The following is a 21,066-nucleotide window of genomic DNA, read 5'->3' as shown; positions in this document are numbered from 1 at the left end:
AAAAAGTAGAAGAACTTCAAAATCAACTTTGTAATCGACCTGACAGAGCACAAGAGAAAGCAATATAAGGTTGCAAGCATAAAAAGGTCAGATTATAATACTTTGTATAACTCAAAACTGTTTTCTGTAGACGCTCGCCTGGAGTTTTCTCGAAACAACATAGCATATAGAAACAGAACTTAACAGACACAGTGAATAAATAACAGAACGTTTTATGAATCATGTAACTGCACGCTGCAGTTACTGCCGCTCCTGCAGGGCACTATAGCTGCTGGCGCTTACCTTGCTTATGCACAATGCATGGGTAAAGGATCTTTCTTTTTTTTTGCTATATTATCCGGAGCCCACCCTGGGCCTTCAGGTATGCAGAATTTGGCAGATGCGCGGAGGGTGCTGCCCACTCAACCGCTGTCACTCTGCAGCAACTCAGAAGCGCTACCACCCATACAGCCGCAACCACCAGTTTGCCCGAAGTGGTGCCACATTAACCCTCTCAGAGAGAGAGAGAGCGCGCGCGCGCACACACACACACACACACACGCACACGCATACACACACGCACACAGAGTCGATTATAAGTCACCTTGTTTCAGAGGGACGCTCAGTGGCTTCACCAAAAACTTTTTTTGGAACAACAGCAGTCCACGAATAGCTCGCCGACCATCGATTAACTCGTTCGTGCATTTTATCCGAGTGTGGAATTTCCATCAAGTAAAAAGACAGCCGACAAACAGTCTGCCCGCTTCTAGGTCTTCTGGCTTGCAGATACGATATTTCTAACGAAACCGCTCCGTTGTGAGTATAAATTTCTACGAGTGGGGCATCTTTTCCTTTTCCGAAGTGAACGGACTGTGACGCTGCCATTCTACACAGGCTGATACCTCACATACCAAGCAAATTAAACTCACTAACGCGTTCGTATACGCCATTTTTACAACGATCTCGTTTCGAAGAGGTCCAGGTAGCCCCGCAGATCATATCATTTTATTTCATTTAGCCTTCTGGCACCCATGACTGGGCTTTAGAATCCCGTATAAAAAGTACATAGTGCACCAATAAGCGTTCTAGAGGGTACCAAAGAGGTAGCGTAATAGGGTGTTCGATGTGCTGGTAGCATCAGGCGACGGCAGCCACAGCCGCTCTCTTTCTTTCGGCGACAAAATGTTCACCGTGAGCTAGCTGATCACACAATCTTCTATAAGCGGTGCGGTGAAAAATTTCTAGGACGACGAAACACGTGCAGAAAGAAAGGGAGGACACAACACAGCGCTACGGCCTAATGCGAAAGAAATAAGAGTTTAGCGCAGCATAACGTGCTGAACTCGGACGAAGCTGTCGCTTTGCCTCGGGCGTACAGTTAAGTTTGTGACATAAACTTTGTGGCAACCTGTGCTGCCGCAACGGGCGAGCGGTCACGTGGCTGGCGCTGGTCACGTGATGACACGTGACCAGGAACCCGTGACTGTCACGTGACCGGGTGTTGGCGGTATACATCATGGCATTCGCCAATGGAATTGTCCGTATAAACACCTTCGGTGCAAAAGCGGTTGCCAAACGCTTGTGTGGTAAAGGTAGGCAAAACAGCTTAAGGGGGGACACTGGTCTTGAAAAGAAAATTTTTATTAATTTAGTCACAGTTACGAAATCTTCAGGGAATATGTATTTTTGTGTGCTGATTCTAAATATGAAATTTAATTTCATGTAAAACAATTCCTTGAGCACTTATGCACTTTTTATGCTAGTATTTTGCGGAGAGTTTTGAAGAAAATTTGCTGCACGATACTCGCTGACATTTATGCCATTGGGTTCTCTTGACACCAAGGAATACAATAAGGGTGAAATTGTCTTCCTGCCTATCATAGAACTTAAGTTATAGAGTTTTGAAGGTGTCGATTCAGAAATGAGAAGGTAAATGTGTATTTCTGTGTGTGAAGTGGCAGCTTCAGTACCCTATTACTCAAGTTCTATGAGAGCCAGGATGATAATTTTACCCTTATTGTATTCCTTGGTGTCAAGAAAACCCAATGGCATACATTTCAGCGAGTTTCCTGCAGCAAATTTTCTTCAAAACTCTCCGCAAAATACTTGCATAAGAAGTGCATAAGTGCTCAAGGAATTGTTTTACATGAAATTAAATGACATATCTAGAATCGGCGCACAAAAATACATGTGCCCTGAAAATTTCATAACTATGACTAAATTAATAAAATTTTCTTTTCAAGACCAGTGTCCCCCCTTAAGAAGAGAAGAAAAGAAGACAAGCGAACGAAGGCTCGGAACACCTATGACGACATGCTGCGGCAGAGCAAACTTCGAGAACACGTATACGACGCTGGAAAAATCACGCTGAAGACAAAGAGGAACAATGAAAGCCTTTTTCATGAAGTCAAGAACACAAGGCGAGCTCCGCATCGGTGACAATATCACGATCTGGAAAGCGTTTCGAAGGCCGAATGCATTCTTAGCGATTCCAAATCTGCAATCAGAAATTTCGCTGAAAGAAGAATTCGCACACTAGCTCTGTCCATCCTAGCCAAAGCTAAGCCACTAAAGCAGGCAATACACATCATGTGGGTCCCCGGCCACGTCTCTCATTCGGGAAACACGCAGCCCACAACCATGCCCGAGGATTCGTTGACCCGCGCCTCCGACGGCGAGAGAGGGCACGGTTACACATCATGAGATCACTCTCTATTATCCGAATCCGCATAAGTCCCTAACCATATCTGAGCAAGTTGCCCGGAGACAACTGCAAACCTCAGTTGGCTGGAACATGAACACATTCGTATTTTCGGATTTCACCTGGTCTCCAGCTGTAGAAGTTGCAGAACCCGTGGTGGGTGTGTGCTTTCTTGTGAAGTCTTCGTTCCGATACGTTGTTCACGATGACATTTCTCTCAATAATGAGGACATAGTATCTCTTCATTACACTTCCCCGCCGCGGTGGCTCAGTGGTTACGGCGCTCGGCTGCTGACCCGAAAGACGCGGGTTCGATCCGCCAGGCGAAATTCTAGAGGCCCGTGTGCTGTGCGATGTCAGTGCACGTTAAAGAACCCCAGGTGGTCGAAATTCCCGGAGCCCTTCACTGCGGCGTCCCTCATAGCCGGAGTTGCTTCCGGACGTTAAACCCCAATAAACCAAACCAATCTTTTCATCACATTGCTCCCCGGTATAACGGCTTATGTTGTGTACAGCCCCCCTATTCCCCCCCCTCCCCCACCCTGACTCAAATGTAAACAAATTTTTAGACGAAATGAAAAACATTCTTGCTACTCGGAACAAAAAACACTGACGGCCTGTAACAACTACAGATGATATTGATACTACAGGAGATGGAAACATTGATTATATGGTGCTGTTGATTCGTGTAATTTCGGAAACTTAATTACAGAACCCACTAGGAAGGCACCAACATCCGTCACCATCATAGCCGCATCCTGTGTGACCAAAACATCAAAACTGGCGTATATGACGTCATTACATAACAGACCACTTCCCCATTTTTGCTTTCTTTAGAGCAAAATACCTACCGGTAGACATTAAGTCGGGGCACAGAAAGCAAAAATCGAATGTACGGGGTCGGTCAAAACTTCCAAGGCAACAGGGTCTACTTTCGAGCAGCATAGTCAGGCAGTTACGACACCTGCGAGGCTCCAAATATTTGTATAGGGTAATAAAAGCAATGTTCTAAGCTCTGACACCCTTGATAGCTGATATAAGCTTGATGTACAGAAATAAAGCAGACGCTGTGGCCTGGGAACTTTTGACCACCCTGTACGAAAATCGACCAGGAACTGCGTGATTTTTATTTTCACAAAAAAAGAGAGAAAAAAGCAATATTGGTGAGTATTGTCCCTCAGTCGCCGGAGAAAATCAAAAATTATTTCAGAGCGAAAGCGCGAGGTACAACTCAGAGATTCGCCTGGCTTTGCGCGTTTGACCTTAAAGCCCGACAAAGGTCAAGCCAAGCGCATACCCTCAAGACTAACAATGTATGATTATGTGTCTTGCTGCGCGTAGCCATGGTATGTTTATATGGTATGGTCATAGCTAATGACCAGCAACCACGCAACCGAAGACCAGTGGTCACCTGACCTTTCACCTTAAAGCCTTTAGAGCTGGGATTCGCATCGCCTGATGTGACGTCATGCGATGACGCAGAAATGACGTCACACCATTCTTCGCTATAAATACCGCCAGCTTTTCTTTCGCACGTCTACTAGATTCAGCCGGATTGAACCTCAGACCTTTTGTGGAATACCCACGAAGGCGCACGCGCGCCAGTGAGTGCGTCCCATCGCACGGCCTTGGCCCTGTGGTGAAGTGAAAGCCTTTGGCACAAGTATTTTGGCTCCGAGCCGTGATCACAGCGAAGCGGAAGCTGAAGAAAGAGCATTACCCCTACCAAGCCACGACAGCCAGCGCAACTATTACTGCTTCGGTATCTGAGTAGTAGGGGCCAATCGTCAGTCTTTCAAGAAGCGAAGTAGACAACCACGGCTTATGGGAAATTGTGAGTTCTGCTGTGGTAGCTGGCTGTGAATTTTTTGCAGCTTTTGTATGAATATGTTTCCCTATCGTTGTAGAAGTTTTATAACGCCTAGTTCCTCAACATTTCCGTGTATCGTCCGTCCATCGTCTAGATGTCTGCGACACTTCCCGCACCAAATAACGTGTGCCTCGAAGGAGCGAGGTGACTTTGCTATCCACCGCGGTGGCTCAATGGTTAAAGGGACACGGAGGAAAAATGGAATTCGGCGTGTATTCATACAGCACCACGTTCTGATAACAAAGAGACCATTCACATCGAAAGCGGGGCTTTCATAAGCTATAGACCAACACCGTGTTTACAAACAGAGTGGAAGGCGGACTCGCCTGGGGGTGAAAAGTAGGCTTAGCGCCCATAGGAAGTGCATGGAAGCAAAAGTTTTAATTTGGTTTTTAAGGAAAGGAAATGGCGTAGTATCTGTCTCACATATCTCGGCGGATCCCTGAACCGCGCCGTAAGGGAAGGGAGGAAGGCGGGAGTGAAAGACGAAAGAGAGAAAGAGGTGCCGTAGTCAAATCAAATCAAATCAAATCTTTATTTACATCATCCAGATGTTAGGGGCGCAGACAAAAAGCTCTCACTGGAGCTTGATTGCGCGCCTGCGCCCCCGTACAAGGTTTCAAGGTTTGTTTGATTGCATATATTGGCAGCAACTAACAAAACAAAGGTGCCTGTAGTCAAGATGTCCGGAATAATTTCGACCACCTGGGGATTTTTAACGTGCACTTACATCGCACAGCGCACGAGCACTTCTTGCGTTTCGCCTCCATCGAAACGCGGGCGCCGCGGTCGGGTTCGAACTCGGGTACTCCGGCTCGGTAGACGAGCGCCTTACCACTGAGCCACCGTGGCGGGTTTTTTCAAACTTGCTTCGTGACTTCACAGTACATCGATGATGTCACTCTGTGAAGAACAACCAAGCGGGTGTTTCCCCAAATCGCGCAACCTTCTGGTGTAGTCCGACATTTTGCCCCGCACGCAGCATATCCTCGCAAATAGTCCTGCCGTTCAATCGGTGGCAAGGTTTACGTTCAAAGCAGTCCACAAACAGCGCGAACCGCGCACTGTAGCAGACGACTAAAGGTACTGACACACTAGCGGGAAAAGTCGCGGCACGCTTCTGGCGGTACAACCCCCGCTTTACCCCCGCCGCGAAAGGGACGGCCATACCGACGGCGAGGAGTACCGAGTACGCGGAAAAGCGCCGCCGCGCAAAGCTATCTCCATGCCAAACCGGTCGAGGTCCGTGATTCTCAAGTGCGCGGCAGATCAACCGGCATGTTTCACGGCAAGCGCCTTGCACGGACCTCAACCGGTTTGGCATGAAGAGAGCTTTGCCCGGTGGCGCTTTTCCGCGTACTCCTCGCCGCCGGTATGGCCGTCCCTTTCGCGGCGGGGATTTTGCCGCCAGAAGCGTGCTGCGAGTTTTCCCGCTAGTGTGTTCGTACCCCAACTTGGCAGGAAATAGCCAACGAGTGAACTGTTCCTGAGAACACTAATCGATGCAGTTGCCTTGAGTGTTGCCGAAATAACCAACCTCCACAGAGAGACGAGGCGCCTGTTCCTGCCAACCCACCCCGACTTAAATCGAGCGCAAGCCACCATGCTCCGCAGGTTGCAGACGCACTCGATCCTTAGCCATTATATACTATCACTCATCACAGAGGGAGAATACGACAATGCGACTCCGTGTGCCAAAATTGTAACCACGGAGAAATCGCCTGCCAGGCGTATATCCCCTGGAGTTGCGCGGGAAACCGCCCCCACGAACCTTACTGCCAGCTCCCTCCGAGGAGGGATGGAACCAACTCCTCAGAAGGCCAGACAAGACCATCCAACTGGCACTCGTTTCGTGGGCTCATGAAGTCGACCCCATGTGCCTGAACTACATGCGGCTCTCCGGTTTCACGGAAGCACTGCTGTCATTGGCTGCTATCCGAGCTTCTATCCCAGAATCGAGGGGAACTAAACATGCGACCAACTTTCGTCGCTGCGCCTGTTTTCTCGGCCGGCTCGAGCAGCGCTAACAAGCACAGCTTCCCACCTGGTATTCGTTTACGACGTAGTTTCGTGCGGCTGTAGAGCTCGGTGACTTACCGGCCGAATTTCTGATGCATGCTGGTTTCAAACGGCAGTGTGAATGCGACACACGAAGAAAATGTGCTTGCGGAGCAGGAGTTCGTCTGCTACGTGCACCTCAACCATGGCGGCCGGCGGCGGTGCACCGCAGCGCCGCGGCGCGGCTGTGTGCCAGTGCATACCACCTATATTATTGATCTTTCGATATTTTCTGCGATATGGCAAGATCATCTCGAGCATTTAGAGAATGTGTTCGCTGCGATATCGGAGCAGCGGAGTTCACCGTGAATGCGAGTAAGTGGCACTTCGAAAAGAGGGAGGTACGGTTTTTGGGGCACTTTGTGGGATCGGGTAAACACCGCGTTGATCCAGACAAGGCCAAACGATCGAAGCAATTGCCGCACCCCAAACGAAGAGAGAGTTGATGAGCTTCTTAGGGCTAGCCAACTACTACCGTCAGTATGCACCGGGTTACGCGCAGGTGGTGGTTCCCTTGACAAACCCTACTACGAGGCGGACGCCGCAGCAGCTCCCCTGGAAACGAGGCCCAGAAGGCATTCGACGAAGTCAAGGCTAGGCTGAGTCCTGCGACGACCCTACGCACACCAGTCTCCACGCGATAATATGTTCTTGCCATCGACGCGTCCGGCTTCGTCGTCGGCGCGTGTCTGGCGCAACTCGACGAGGAGGGTAACGAGTGCCCCGTGGCTTTCTTGAGCAGGAAACTGAGGCCGGCCCAGGATCGTTGGACTGCCATTGAAAGGGAGGCTTACGCAATTATTCGGACGTTGGAAAAGGTTTAAGGGAGTTTAACGTCCCAAAGCGACTCAAGCTATGAAGGGCGCCGGAAATTCGACCATCTGGGGTTCCTTAATGTGCACTGACATCGCACAGTACACAGGCTTCTAGAATTTCGCCTTCATCGAAATTCGACCACCGCGGCCGGGATCGAACCGACCTCTTTGGGGTCAGCAGCCGAGCGCCATAACCACATGAGCCACCGCATAGTGTTGGAAAAGCCCGAGGCGTTGTTGTTCGGAACTAAGGAGTGAGCGACCATCACCAATCATAATCTTCTCCGCTACCTCATCGTACCAAGTCCGCATACGGTATGCTCACTCGATGGCCGCTGGCCCTGCAAAAGTGCGACACCAAAAGGGGGTCCAAAACGGAACGCCGACGCCATGTCGAGGCTTGTGTGTTCCAGCCAATCTTGAGCGAGCTGACTGTGTGGGGAGGAGGGTGCGCATTGTATTCCTTTCTTTCTTTTCATTGTGTTATTTAGTGTTGATCGGGAGGAGGAGGACACAATATTAGATCCCGCCTCGTTTCACGAAGTCCATCGCCGGTTTTCTGGCCGCTGATATAGCTTCTGGCAAAACGTCAAGTGGTAATTTTTGTATAAATTTCTGGTTATAAAAAAGGTTTACGCAACTGTTTTTCGTGCCTAGGACGCCATTATTTTTGGTCTCCGTCGTTTTGTCTGATTATTCGGTAATTTTTTGTGTGACTTTTTTTTCGCTAGCCAGACATCAAACTTCGAGCAAGACACCGGCGAGATGCCCCGTAGCAGCTCCTGACAGTTCTCGTTGGCTGTCGCAATTAATACAGGGGAAGAAAATCACAAGGAATGGCCAGAGCACTCACGAAGTCCCAATCGGTGGCCGGCGCATGGAGTCGGATGGCACGCACGGCACGCACGGATGGCAGGGATTCTTCCCGCTCCCGTTACGGCGCTAGTGCGAGGTCGGGAGTCGGGCTGCGTGCCAGCAGCACATGTCATCCGGCCCGAGCTGTAGCCCTGTGCTGCTGAAGTACAGCTCGGAGTAGCACCGACCGGTACACGTCGGCTTGCTCCAAGGAAACGCCCTAGATTAGGGTTGAAATAGAAAGTGTTGCGAAAATTAAGAACAAATTACACAAGGAATATAAAGCAAGAGATCCCATGGCATCCCGTTCTATTTTCTGCCCCTTGCGTCTCGCGCTGATTCATCCTTCCACAGAATATCCAGCTGGCGGCGCGAAGCGCCATTAACGACGACCAGACATGAAAATCTGAAAACGACGTTTTCTATTTTAGCCCAGCAGCAGGAGCGGCTAGACCTGAGTTGATTTGCAACTACATCAATCCTCGTCTGCATATCTTTGCCAATGACTCCGAGAAGTTTCGTGTGCATAGTGGGAGCTACTGATGTTAGTGCTTTGATTTTTATTACTCAAAAATTGTTAAAAGACTGGGATTATGGGGTTTAACGTCTCGAAGCGACTCAGGCAAATAGGGACGCCGTATGTGAAGGGCTGCGGAAATTTTGGCCACTTGTGGTTCTTTAATTAAAGACACCTAGTTTCGGTTGCATGTTTTCTTGTCTGTAATGACGCATTAAGCGCTAGTATACCTGGATCGTCATGTGGTATTAGCCTGCGACCATTAAATTTAGGTTTCAATTTCATCAACCGAAATAAATGTGGCGGGAAAAGTGGCTTTAGGTAACGTGAAGCACAAAAAAACTAGAAATATCATCGATGATGCGTCGTTCGTTGTCTTTCCTCTTGAAGCAGGCTGGCTAAACTGCTGTAGTGAATTTAAATCACATATGAGCGATAATACTAGCGATAATACATATGAGCGATGAAACTGAAAACGAAATAGCATCAAGAAATACAAATATAATTAATTTAGCCATTGTACGGGAGTACCGCAGGGTGATCCAAGTATCAAGAAATAAAAATATAATTAATTTAGTCATCGTACGAGAGTACCACAGGGTGATCCAAGTATCAAGAAATACAAATATAGTTAATTTAGCCATCGTACGGGAATGCCACAGGGTGATCCAAGTATACTAGTGTCTAAACTGTCATTTCACACATGAAGACACGCCAGCAAAATTTTGCTTTCTATGCACCTCTAAACCTAGCATATTCACCAATCACAAGCGGTTGTAGCTGCCTACCAACACTCAATGATGCGCGCCCACAAAGACGTTTCCCTGATCGAATGAAACAGTCAGTGATGATCTAGAATGTAATAGAGAAAGCAAATCCACGAAATAACTTCGATAAATAACAACATTGCAGTCCAGCCAGCTGATCAACGTTGTTACCATCTGATGGAGAATTTTCAGACTTCATTAACACTATATCCTAAAATCTGAGTTCCATTGGGTTCAGATTGCAAATGGACATCCAAAAGTCTAACAATGCAGAATAAAAAACTTGCTGGGGTTTAGCTTTGGTTAAACTTGGTAGGTTGCGTAAGCATCCATAGCGTTCGATTCGGGATCATCACCGGTTGTAGACGATTCGTTTTCGATAGAGGCACGGTGCGCCCGTTTAGCAGCGTCTTGAGCGCGCCGCTTAGCAAAGCGCTGTTCGCGTTCTTCGTCTGTCTCCGAAGCCCGTTGTTGTTTCCTGGCTTCGTCAAGCCGATGTAGCCTCCCTTTCTGTTTATCAGGCGGCATGACGACGGAGGCGGTTGGTTGGTTGGTTGCGACTGAAAGAAGAATGAAAAGGAAAAGTGCACGGGCCTGCCAACTGGCTTAAGCCGAGACACGACCGCTGCCGCGTGCAGATAGAAGAGAGTTGAAAGATATAAGAGGACAGAGTAAAAGAGAGAGTAAAGACGCGCGTCGCAACAACCGCGTCCGCCAGAACGGACGCTGGCTGAAAAAACAGATACACGGCCGCAGCCCGAAGGCTGCAAACCGAATCGCCTCACCTCCTCCTAGCGAGCAAACGCATTTTATACCCCCCCCTCCTCGTTCTCCAGCCTCCTCTCCTCACTCCGCAGCTGGTGAGAGCGCGGCGAGGGCAGCGCCTCCACTCGGCAGCGGCGCGGCTACAGCTGTAGTGCGCCGCGCCTTGCGCCGCCCTTCAAGGTCAAACGTGCCTCGCGGCCGCCCCGACGCGAAGGGCTGAAACCTGTCGTAATATGCTTACGCAATAAAATCAAGAAGAAAAAACGGCCCATTCAGCCTAATTAATCCGGCGTATAACTCGTTTGCATATGCTACGAATCAGCCATAAGAGTTACAGTAATTAAACTGTGTTCATATGAACCGTTTAGTGTCCTGGAAGAAAGCAGACTAAGGTGACCCGTGCCACACGCGCACAAGAAATGGCAGTAAATGCTTAAGGCCTTAAGTTTGTTAATGCCATTATTTTCGGAGTTGGTACTACACGTCCACATTTAATGCCATTATCGAAAGTGGCGATGATGATAACGCTTTCAAGGTAGTCAAAAGTTTCATCTGAATATAAACATTGCTAATTAGCACAATACATCGAGAATTTTGTTCAAATGTAATGTAAAAACGATTTTCCAGAAAATACGGCTGTTCCTGTTTTACAAGTCGAAAAAGTAGCCATAAACTCGTATGTCAGCACACAAGTCGAGAGTACCTGTCAATAAGGCTGGTGAAAATGGCGCTCTTCGCATCGAAAATACGGTGTAGATGCCTCATGTTAAGAATTAACATTTCCTACTGGTTAAGAATTTGTTACTAACAAGACTGCATGCTTTTCTGCGTGTGGAATGGGACGAGAGTACGCATTGGACAGGCGAATGAGTTGTGGCGAACTTAGTAGGTCGCGAATGGCAGTAAGGCTAATGCCATTAAATTTACGCGTGTGGCACCGCACGAATGCCATTAAAACTTAAGGCAGTAAGCCCTTAATGGCATTAAATCTGCCCGTGTGGCACGGGTATAAGGTGTGCAACCCATTTCTTGAACGTTCACTTACTTGGGGCAGGAGAGGGAAGGCGTCTACGGAAGGCAGGGGCCCCAGACGGGGCCCAATAGAAGCCAGATGACGCCACATCACATACGTCCGTGGAACCCGTTGGAGCCACAGCCGCAAAGGCGTGTGTGTGTCTTGCGCCCCGCTAGGGACTGCAGTCCACGGTTCCGCTTCCGTGTCGAACGGGTGTACCAGCAGAAAGCGGTGGACATGGCAGAAGCTGCCGCAGTTCTTTTCCGCCACCTGTAAGGCAGAGTGCCAGAAAGCGTACGGCGTTCGAAACGGAGGACGCTTTGTTGCTTGTATATGTTTGGCTCAAAAAACTGCCTGTAAGGTTCGAGTTTAGAACCTTTGAGCAGCTGCAATATGTTTGGGCTCTTCTGATTCCCCGAACCACACGGGAAGTGTACTGTACGTTCTCAAATGAGATAGATTTAGGTACACAACATTCAGTGCACACCCAAAAATAGTTGTTAAAGGAGCACCCTAAAATATTCTGACTACGATCCTAAGAATGCTTGAACGAAGTGAAGCAAGGAGAAAAGAAAAAAATGAAAAAAAGGGGGGGGGGGAAGGGCCCACCGAAGGCCCCTATTAGAGACCTCCTCGACAGTGCATTAGCAGCTCTCGAGGGCACAAGTACAGACTGAACAAGAGCTATTATGTTGCTGTGGCGTTATATGTGTTTAGAGTAATGGACACCTTTTTGATTTTCCATTCCGTATTTCATTGCTTCTGCTAACTTCTTTCCACATTTGGTTATTTTATCACTGGATTCGATAACCGAGAATCCACTCTTACTATTTAATCTGGCAGTGATTAGCAGGTACGTCGCATAACAAGTGTTTTCGCATAGATACAATTTTCTGGAAAATTTAGAAAAAAATACATCACAGGTCAGATGCAAGCGATTACCCACGAACTGCAAGCGACTTAATTGCCTCGGTGAACGGAATCTAGCTAACCAAATCGAGTTCTAACGTGATCAATTCATGTACAGTGTTCATAGAAAGAAACGAAATAAAAGAGACGCACGACAATCGGTATATCCACCGCCCCATGGATGCTTTGTACCACAATCGCAATGGCGCAACTCGCAGTGGCGAACCTTGCAAGTAAAACCAGCGCTAAGCGAAATGTTTAACGTCACGCCTTCACAAAGCATCAAATTCTCAAATAGCCGTTCTCTCTTAGAACACCGTTACTTCAGTTGGCGACAGCACGGAACCATGGCTGGCTGTGTTCAGTTATTTACGAGATGCGACAAAATGCGGAAGTCGGGTTCCAGAGCGCGCTCTGGTCGAGAATTTCAAGGCCCTTAGCTGCCGCCTACAGTTAGGAGATAGGCCATAGCATGTGGCTAAGAACTGCAGTGCACGCTGACCTCCCCGAGCCAGTGTCGCCTCCACCCACTTACGAAGGGCAAAATCTATGCGCTGGAGGCGAATATGGATTTCCAGACTATGTGAAGTGTGGAATGCTCATGACCACGTGAGAATAGCTGGCTATTGTTTGCAGTCGTGTACGCTGCCTATACTGGAAGAAATAAAGAGATGAGGCGCAGCCTCCAGCAAGCTATTCTTCCTGTGCAGTGTGCTTGTGCCGCCGACGTGTATCAAACACAAGAAGCAGCGTTGTTCTAACGCTCTCAAAAGAGCTCGCCGGTGAGAGCCTGCAGGCACAACGAGCTTAAAGGTGCTGTAAAGAGGAATCTGAAATCGTCTTTTTGCCGCGGGAACTCAATCTGTGCGTTCCGAGCATTCTTAGAAACTTTGAATTATTGCCCTGTGTGGCCGATTTCCCTAATTAAGTCGGATTAACGGCCTGGTCCTGCCTTTTTCTTTTTGAATTCTCCCCGTACGGTGGGCGGAGTCGACCAACGCGTGGAGTGCCTTTCAGCCAGCTCCGTGGAGGCTTGCCGCTCTGCCATCGGCGGAGTAATGCGTAGTAGTCCGTAGTAGCAAATAGTTGGTGCGTATTTTTATTTCTGCAGGCTTATTTTGCGGCTATATTATCTGCGAATGAAACTAATTGTTCACGGAAACCTAAAAAACAAAATAAAGCGAAAGCAAAGCCTCCAGAGAGCTGGCTGAAAGGCACTCCACGCGTTTGTCCACTCCGCCCACCATACGGGGAGAATTAAAAAAAAGGCGGGAACCGGACGTTAATCCGACTTAATTAGAGAAATCAGCCATACAGGGCAATAAGTCGAAGTTTCTAAGAATGCTCGGAACGTGTAGATCAAGCTCCCGCGGCAAAAAGACGAGTTCACATTCTTCTCCACTGCACCTGTAAAGGTGCACTGAAGAGGAATTGAACTCGTCTTTTTGCAGCGGGAACTCTTAAAGGTGCACTGAAGAGGAATCTGAACTAGTCTTTTTGAACTAGATCTACACGTTCCAAGCATTCTTAGAAATTTCGAATTGTTGCCCTGTGCCGTAGATTTCCGTAATTTAAATCGGATTAACAACTGGCTCCCGCCATTTTTTTTAATACCCCGCAGAAGGTGGGAGGAGTCAACCAGCGCATGGAGTGCGTTTCAGGCAGTCGCGTGGTGGCTTTGCTTTCGCTTTTATTGTGTTTTTTAGGTTTCCGTGAATAAATAGATCTAGTCAGAGACTACATAGCTGCAAATTAGGCCCACGAAAATAAAATACCCGTGGACTCTGTTTTCGCTGATCACTACGTATCATTCCGCCGATGGCAGAGCGGCAAGCCGCCACGGGACTGGTTAAAAGGTTGGTTGACTCCTCCCACCGTCTGCGGAATTAAAAAAGGCGAGAGCCGGGACCTTTAATCGGATTTAAATTAGGGAAATCGGCCGCACAGGGCAATACTTCGGAGTTTCCAAAAACGCTCGGAACGTGTAGATCGAGTTCCAGCAATAAAAAAAAAGTGTTCAGATTCCTCTTCAGTACACCTTTAAACGAGCACAGAAAAGGGTACATGATTTTGGGGCGTCCGTATATTCGCCTTGTAAAAAGGCCTTTCGGGCTTGTAACAATGAAAATTGGCTTAAAATGTCAGGGCGCAGATTTAATAATTACAAACAATTTTTTACTGCCCGTTTCGGTCGTGGTCGGCGCTAGCGCTCAAGTGCACGTTGACATCACGGTCGACCGGCCAACGTGGGCTCCCACATTTCGAAGGAAGCCGGCATCGCGGGCAACCACTGCTTGCTCCTTCGAACAACCACTGGCTTCGGTGACGTCAGCAGAATTGGAGCAGGTGGACCTTGACGTCCCTCCATTCAGATTAAAAACCTTAGCGGGTCCTCGGACAACATTCAATATCATATTAAATTATGTTCGACTCTAATGCTTTCGACCGAAGCTTTCTAGAAGGCATCGCCCATGAAACAAATGTCGCTTGTGTGCGTTCGAAATTTTGCATCTGTAACCCTTTAAGCATCCCACGAATACAGCGAGATTCTTGCCTCTGAAGGAACTCCGGGATCAGCTTCCTGCCTGGTCGGCTGGCCCTCGCCACGGGCTCCGTGGCTGGCGCTTGGGAGCCAAGAGGCGGCGCCAGCCGACTCCTCCGCGTCTTGCTGGAGATGAGATGATGACTTGTCATGGAGCGGACGGTCCCCTGTGTGGATTCTTCACTGGGCCTGTCCCGTCGGTGGTGATGGGGGCTCATGCCGACGACGGCTTGCAAAGGGAAAAAAAGCACCTGAAAATTTGAACAGACTCACATGAGCGCAGTGTAACAATTGGGCTCATCTGCTGGCAGAACCAATTATCTTTCTTTAATTTAAAGCACCGTTATAGGCAAACACAAGTTCAAGCTAGTCTGGAAGGACAGCGTTCCGAAATGACGAGGCTTTCGTAAGCTAGGAATGACGTCGAAGTCGAGAAGCAACAGTGACAAACATGTTTATGTTGCACACGTTTGTGTGAGCGGTGCGCCAAGTACAAAAACGAAGAATAAAGGGTACAGTTTGATGCGTTTGAAAGCACGCATAGAATGTTATGCGATCAGTATGCATACAGAATGTAAAGGGTGAATGGCGCCAAAAACGGAGACGGGGGGATCGAAGCACACGGCCTGTCCGGCAGACCGAAGAGTGCGAGGTCGAGCGCATCGCTTAGTGCTCCAGCGGTCTGCACGAGCAGAAGAACGCCAGGATGAAGAAGCAGAGAAAAAAGTCTCCGCCTCACCGCCAGAACTGCAGTGCACGTTGCCCAATGGGAAATTTACAGTGTACGACAGGCCGTGCGGTCAGAGCAGCGACAGGTAGGCAGAGCGAATCTAAACGCACGTGTGGCAAACGCAAATGGCGCAAGGACTGCATGCAACAGCGAGGAGGCGACATGTACAGGCGCGACCATAAGTTAACGGAGCACGTTATTGCGTTCGAAGTGCAATCACGCTTTCTCCACTGGTAATGAAGAAGGGTTGTTTGTCTACAAGAAAGCCCACTAATCTCCGCTACCAGCATGCGCATACCACTGCTGGAAATTTCAGTTAGGTGACGCGTGAAAAATATTCGAAGACAGTTGCGTGCTCCGTTTACTTTTGTCCACACCTGTACAATACCCGGCAAAAGTCTACCGCCCGCAGGGTTTGCTTTGCGTCTATTTGTACGTAGGAGATTTTAGGCACCCTTCCAGCTGTAAAATTATATAAGGCAAGAGGAGCGTTTAGTCTAGCCGTTGCCAGCAGCATGCCATGAATCCTCAGTTATAATGCTCATAAGAGCCGACCATGCGGCTGGACTAGTTTTGACCGAGCGTATACATAGCCCCAATAGTCTCGCTGAAGCTGTATACGGCTAGAGAGCTTACACGTGGGTGGTCCATTGCGGAAAGGGGATGTATTTATTTCCATTGTAAAAGCCACTATCACCGTGGCGCCACCGGTCGAACCTGAACACGAGGCACGAGAGTTCACGACGGGGTCGCCTCTAGATACGACGCGTGGTGTCGCTTCAGAAATGGTTGCAGCGATAGTTATCGGTTTCCTCAGAGCCGTATATTCCCTTCCCGAAGGGAATATACGGCTCTGGGTTTCCTTGTGCCTTGGAACAACCGCAGCTCCGCGCAGGCAGGACAGGTGTCTTAGCAGGAAGTTTTAGCGGAGCGCGATCGACAAGTTTGATCCAGTTGGGCGAGGAAACCATCGAGAAAACCAGCGCTCATTATAATTTTACCAATTGCCATTGCCTTCAATGAGCGCAGGAAATGTCAGTGCATCGTCTGTCGGATTGCCTTGATGTTTTTGCACACCAACGGACGACAGAGGCCGTACGTGCAATATGCCCACCTGTGGTGTTCTCGGGTCCCGGCAAGTAAGAAGCGATAAGAACACTGCGTAGTGCTTTATTGGGCAACAGCTGAGATGCTTTCTCCCGGCGGCGCTCATGCAGGTGCTCGCTTTTGTAGAGCCACGCCTGACGTCACTTGGCGCGTCATCACGCGTCTCACTCGGTCCACACGAAACCCCGGCACGCGTCTCATGCGGCTCGCACAGCACGCCCGCCCGTGTCTCGCCTCGCACAGAACGCCGGCACGCATCTCTCTCGGCTCCCACAGAACGCCGGAACGCGCGTCACTTCCTCCACCGCAATTTGGAGAGTCACGATGGCTGCTATCGGTCAGGCGGCTTCCTGACTCGCTGAGGGTACCGCCTCGTAGGGCTGTTTCCGCTGGCCACGGGTGCAGGGCTAGTTGCGGAGACAGCGGTTGATGAGGGTGGCGGACAATCTGAAAGTTCTGGATGACAGATGTCGGTCTCCTCCCCCACCGCAAATGGTGACGGCGTGTTCGTAGCTGAGGCTCGTAGCAAATGGTCCTTGTGTCGCCTCCACATGCAGGATCCGTGGGGTGTCTGCACCTTGACCTCGTACGACATTGGCCCGGTGCGCTGCCCGATAGTTGCTTTGAGCCATCTTGGTCCGCTCCTGAAATTGCGCACCAAAACCTGTTCAGCTTGTGCAAACGGCAGATTTCGTCCCAGTCCAAGCGCAAAGTTTCGAGCCACTCGCGTCCTAGAAGAGCTGGTCCGCCGTAGTCTACGATGTACAACGGAAGGTCACAGACTTGATCCTTGTACAGCCTCCCTGATTTTTAATAATATAGCGCGAGCGTCGACCGAACTGCTGGTCAGCGCCTTATAACGGCGATAAGCGTGCAACAAGGCGAGAGTTCGCGCACGCGCACGAAGGCAGAGTGTCGTCTGCTACGCTGTTCCGAGCACGAGGGCACACGCCCTGCCACAATATCAGTTCGCTAGATCCCGCCAAGCCTTAGAGCGCATGCGCATGATTAATATGTGAGACTGCATGAGACATGATTTCTTTCCCTCTTTTTTTTTGCCTACTACGGGAGGCCAGCCTGGCGATGCAAAGTTACGATAAGAAAAAATAAAAGGAAAGAAAGTATCACATATTAATCATGCGCATGCGCTCTACGACGTGGCGGGATTTAGCGAACTGATATTGTGGCAGGGCGTGTGTCCTCGTGCTCGGAACAGCGTAGCAGACGACGCTCTGCCTTCGTGCGCGTGCGCGAACTCTCGCCTTGTTGCACGCTTATCGCCGTTATAAGGCGCTGACCAGCAGTTTGGTCGACGCTCGCGCTATATTATTAAAAATCAGGGAGGCTGTACCTTATGGCTGCTTTGAAGACGCCGCACGGCTCGACAACTTCTGTATGTTTTCAGTCGCAGTTCCGTCGGTTCGAGTCTCAAAGTCGGTCTAAGTCTCTCGAACTGCTGTCTTGATATTTTGAAGGCCTTAGGTTTTCATATTTGGCGTTGCCTTGTGATAAGTCCATCGATGGTCACGTGGTGTTGAAGACGTCACGACCCTTTGAAACGCATTCTTAGATCGCGGTGAGTCTGCGTAGCACTACTGGTGCAGTGGTTCGACGGTTAAGCGAAGCCCCACTGCTCCGGCAGGTGGTTGTTCAAAAAAAAAACCCAGGTTGCTCTTACCAAGCTCCGGTAAGGCTCATGCGCAGCGCCTCGGTGGGCAGGCGGCAAATGCATTGAATTTGGCAAAGGTGGGCAGTTTGCTCACAACCCGGTGAGCAGGTTGCCACCTGCCACGGTGGGCGGGTTGATGATGATTGCCGCAAGGTCGGTCACGTGACTGAATCAGGGAATTTCGTTGCGAAGACACCGGAAGCTGCGCCCACTATTAACACGAATACGCTTATATGGGCGTAAAAAGAGAGTAAGCTCTCCTCTTGGGTGCAGCCTTTTAAACGAGGGTGTGCGCTGGCGAAGAGCTTACTCCCTTTTTCTCCTTTCCGTTTAGTGTGACGACGACCTAAATGCTGCCGTATCAAAAGCGACGACGAAATTGAATATCAAGGACGTAGTCGGAAAGCCAGCTATTCTCCAGAAGCACCTCTCGCCAGCCACCAGCAAATCGTGCGGCCATCTATAAGACATTCATTGTAGACATGGCAAGGACCTGCGCTGCAGTCATTCCACTGTTTCCCTCAAATGTGTCATCCAGAGCAGCTTTTCGAAAAACCAACACTATACAGCATTTTACACGTTACGACAGCGAGCACGCCACGTAAGGTTGGGCCAGGGCACGTATGCCGGAGCCTCGAACTATGCGACTGTAAGTGGCGTCGAGAAACTGCTGCATGTCCGCCTCAACGCTGTTACCTCGGCTCGCTAGGAAAAGCTCTACGAGAAATTTCAGTCATGCGTTATACACCGCAAATGCATTCAACAGGCTGAACACTGAAAAACCGAAGTTCTAATGATTGATATTAGACGGTTCGTTGGATTTCAAACCAAGCGAAGGAGCTATCCTACACTCCAGTGCGAGGGACGCTTGGTTTGTGGCCGTTCTTTATCACGGTAGGCCCGGAAATATATCCGTACGAGACACTCGGCTGCTTCCAGTTATTGCTCTGGGCAGCGTCGCCTAGGCATCATCCCCTCTCTCTCTCTCTCTTATTCGAACCAAACAGTCCGCTCTTCGTCATAATCAAGTAGCATTCGACGAAGGCACTTATCGCAAATGCGGCAAGCGCGGGAAGGAAATTTCACTTATTGCGGTAGCCCACCATGGTGCGCAATGTCTTCAGCCATTTTTGCCTGCTTCGTTTAGCGACGGTGGAGGTATGCTTCCCTGGGGTCCTTGCAGGCCGCAATTGAAGAAATATGCTGCTATACTTACGTCAGGTTCATCGTAGTCTCGTGTTAATCGCAGGGCTAGCAGGTTCATTTCACCAAATGAGGTGAAGGGCACAAAATTATTGCTCAGTGAAATTGTGCATAAATACACAGCTGCTGCCAAAATATAGAAGATGGGAAGAAACAAAATTTAGCGTACACTTTGAAGAGAAAGCTTGTTTGTGTTTTTTTTTATATAAAAAACTGTTACAGATGGTGCCACTCATATCGAACTTGCTACTCTGTGCTGTGTATGATGTTTCATTCCTTTTCTTTACATACTGTGCGTCTGAAATCATGCCGTGTATTTTATGATGCTTCCGAACCAACTATTAATGCAGTGAAAAGTACTGCTTTTAAGCTTAAGCTTCCTGAAAAGCTGTCCTGGAAGCTTTCCATGTCCAGCTTCGAAGCAAGGAGGCTTCGTATTTGTGAGCATAATGATATTTGTGAGGAGAGCTGTTAAATGTGCCCGTGAGGTTGTAAAAAAAAATTGATTTGCGAGAATGAATTTAGAACTTCATGCATGAGATTATTGAGCAAGGTTTTTGATCTCGGGTTGTTTGCCTGCTATGCACGCCTAAATGTGGCCCACATACTGGCCACACTTTAATCACGCTCTCTGGTGGATAGCATAACCATCTGTTTTGTGCTGAATAAGTGTGCATGGGCCTGCTTTCGGCAAGGTCATCAACAATGCTGCCATGCCTGGTCACACCACAGCTTAGAAAAATCAGCCTGCCTTATAATGCTGCGCTTGATGTTGAATATTGCATCCTGCCTCCATTGGGTATGTTTGGGCAGCTTGCTGTGCCAAGAGTGCCTTCTGCTGTAGCAGTCAGGACAAGAAAAACCTGCAGTATATTGTTATTGGTCTTGAGTACTGTATTTATCTTCAGAGCATGTTTTTGTGTGGCTCGCCATGACAGGAATGCTTTCTCATATAGCAGAGAGGATGGGCAAATATACTAAAAATTTTGGGTTCTCATCCCTGAATGCAAAATTTCGTATCATAATGGGTTGATAATGCTGGCAGTGCCAACAATTACAACTCCAAGAGGCACTCATAGAGGTGACAAATACGGCGAGGGCGACAGTGCATATAGTAACACGGCAGAGGAGGATTTATGGGGGTGGTGTTACCCTCCTCCGAAAGCCTGGAATTTTTTAACCAGCCTCCCCTTTAAGGATGACTCATAAATCCACCCTGCAGCACTGCAACATAGCGTGTTTCACGCTGGCACAAATAGTTTCCTGAATAATATATATGACCGCAGCTTTTCAGACTGCTTCTAGAAGTTTAGGGGTACCAAGTGGCTGTAGTAAAATTTCACGGCGTTGTGCAGTATTTTAGTGCAGTGGTTCATGTTTAACGTGCAGAGCTGTAGCTGTACACACCGATTTAATTTACTTGCTGAAATACTAGCTGGTAATGTCACTGCACAGTAGCTGCTTGTTATCAACAATATGAAATGGCTTCAACATAACCACAGGAACCATGGAAATTTAATGCACATGTGCACTCCCGTTTCAGGTATTTTTTTACAGTACATAA

General features: G+C 48.8%; 2 protein-coding genes across 3 annotated transcripts in view; one reads left to right on the top strand and one right to left on the bottom strand.

The window, feature by feature from the left end:
- The window catches only part of LOC149354179 (uncharacterized), a 77,107-nt gene that overhangs the window by 15,574 nt on the left and 40,467 nt on the right, over window positions 1-21,066 (bottom strand). Inside the window, exons 3-5 of one of the 2 annotated variants that reach the window (XM_089583132.1) lie at window positions 14,806-15,044; window positions 11,373-11,612; window positions 8,277-8,498 (exon numbers count right to left, since the gene is read on the bottom strand). In XM_089583132.1, coding sequence (XP_089439258.1) covers window positions 11,450-11,612; window positions 14,806-15,011 — 369 coding nt within the window. In that variant the 5' untranslated portion in view covers window positions 15,012-15,044 and the 3' untranslated portion in view covers window positions 8,277-8,498; window positions 11,373-11,449. The remainder of the gene's footprint in view (window positions 1-8,276; window positions 8,499-11,372; window positions 11,613-14,805; window positions 15,045-21,066) is intronic. The other variant, XM_089583131.1, reaches the window with a different exon arrangement.
- Window positions 1-21,066, top strand: part of LOC149354180 (uncharacterized) — a 320,413-nt gene that overhangs the window by 291,126 nt on the left and 8,221 nt on the right. The window lies entirely within an intron of this gene.

This window comes from Amblyomma mixtum, chromosome 3 (genome assembly GCF_055824585.1).
Source record: "Amblyomma mixtum isolate Tamu chromosome 3, ASM5582458v1, whole genome shotgun sequence".
In the NCBI taxonomy this organism is placed as follows: Eukaryota; Metazoa; Arthropoda; class Arachnida; order Ixodida; family Ixodidae; genus Amblyomma; species Amblyomma mixtum.
The sequence above is the reverse complement of the archived record's forward strand: the minus strand, read 5'-3'. Positions and strand labels throughout refer to the sequence as shown.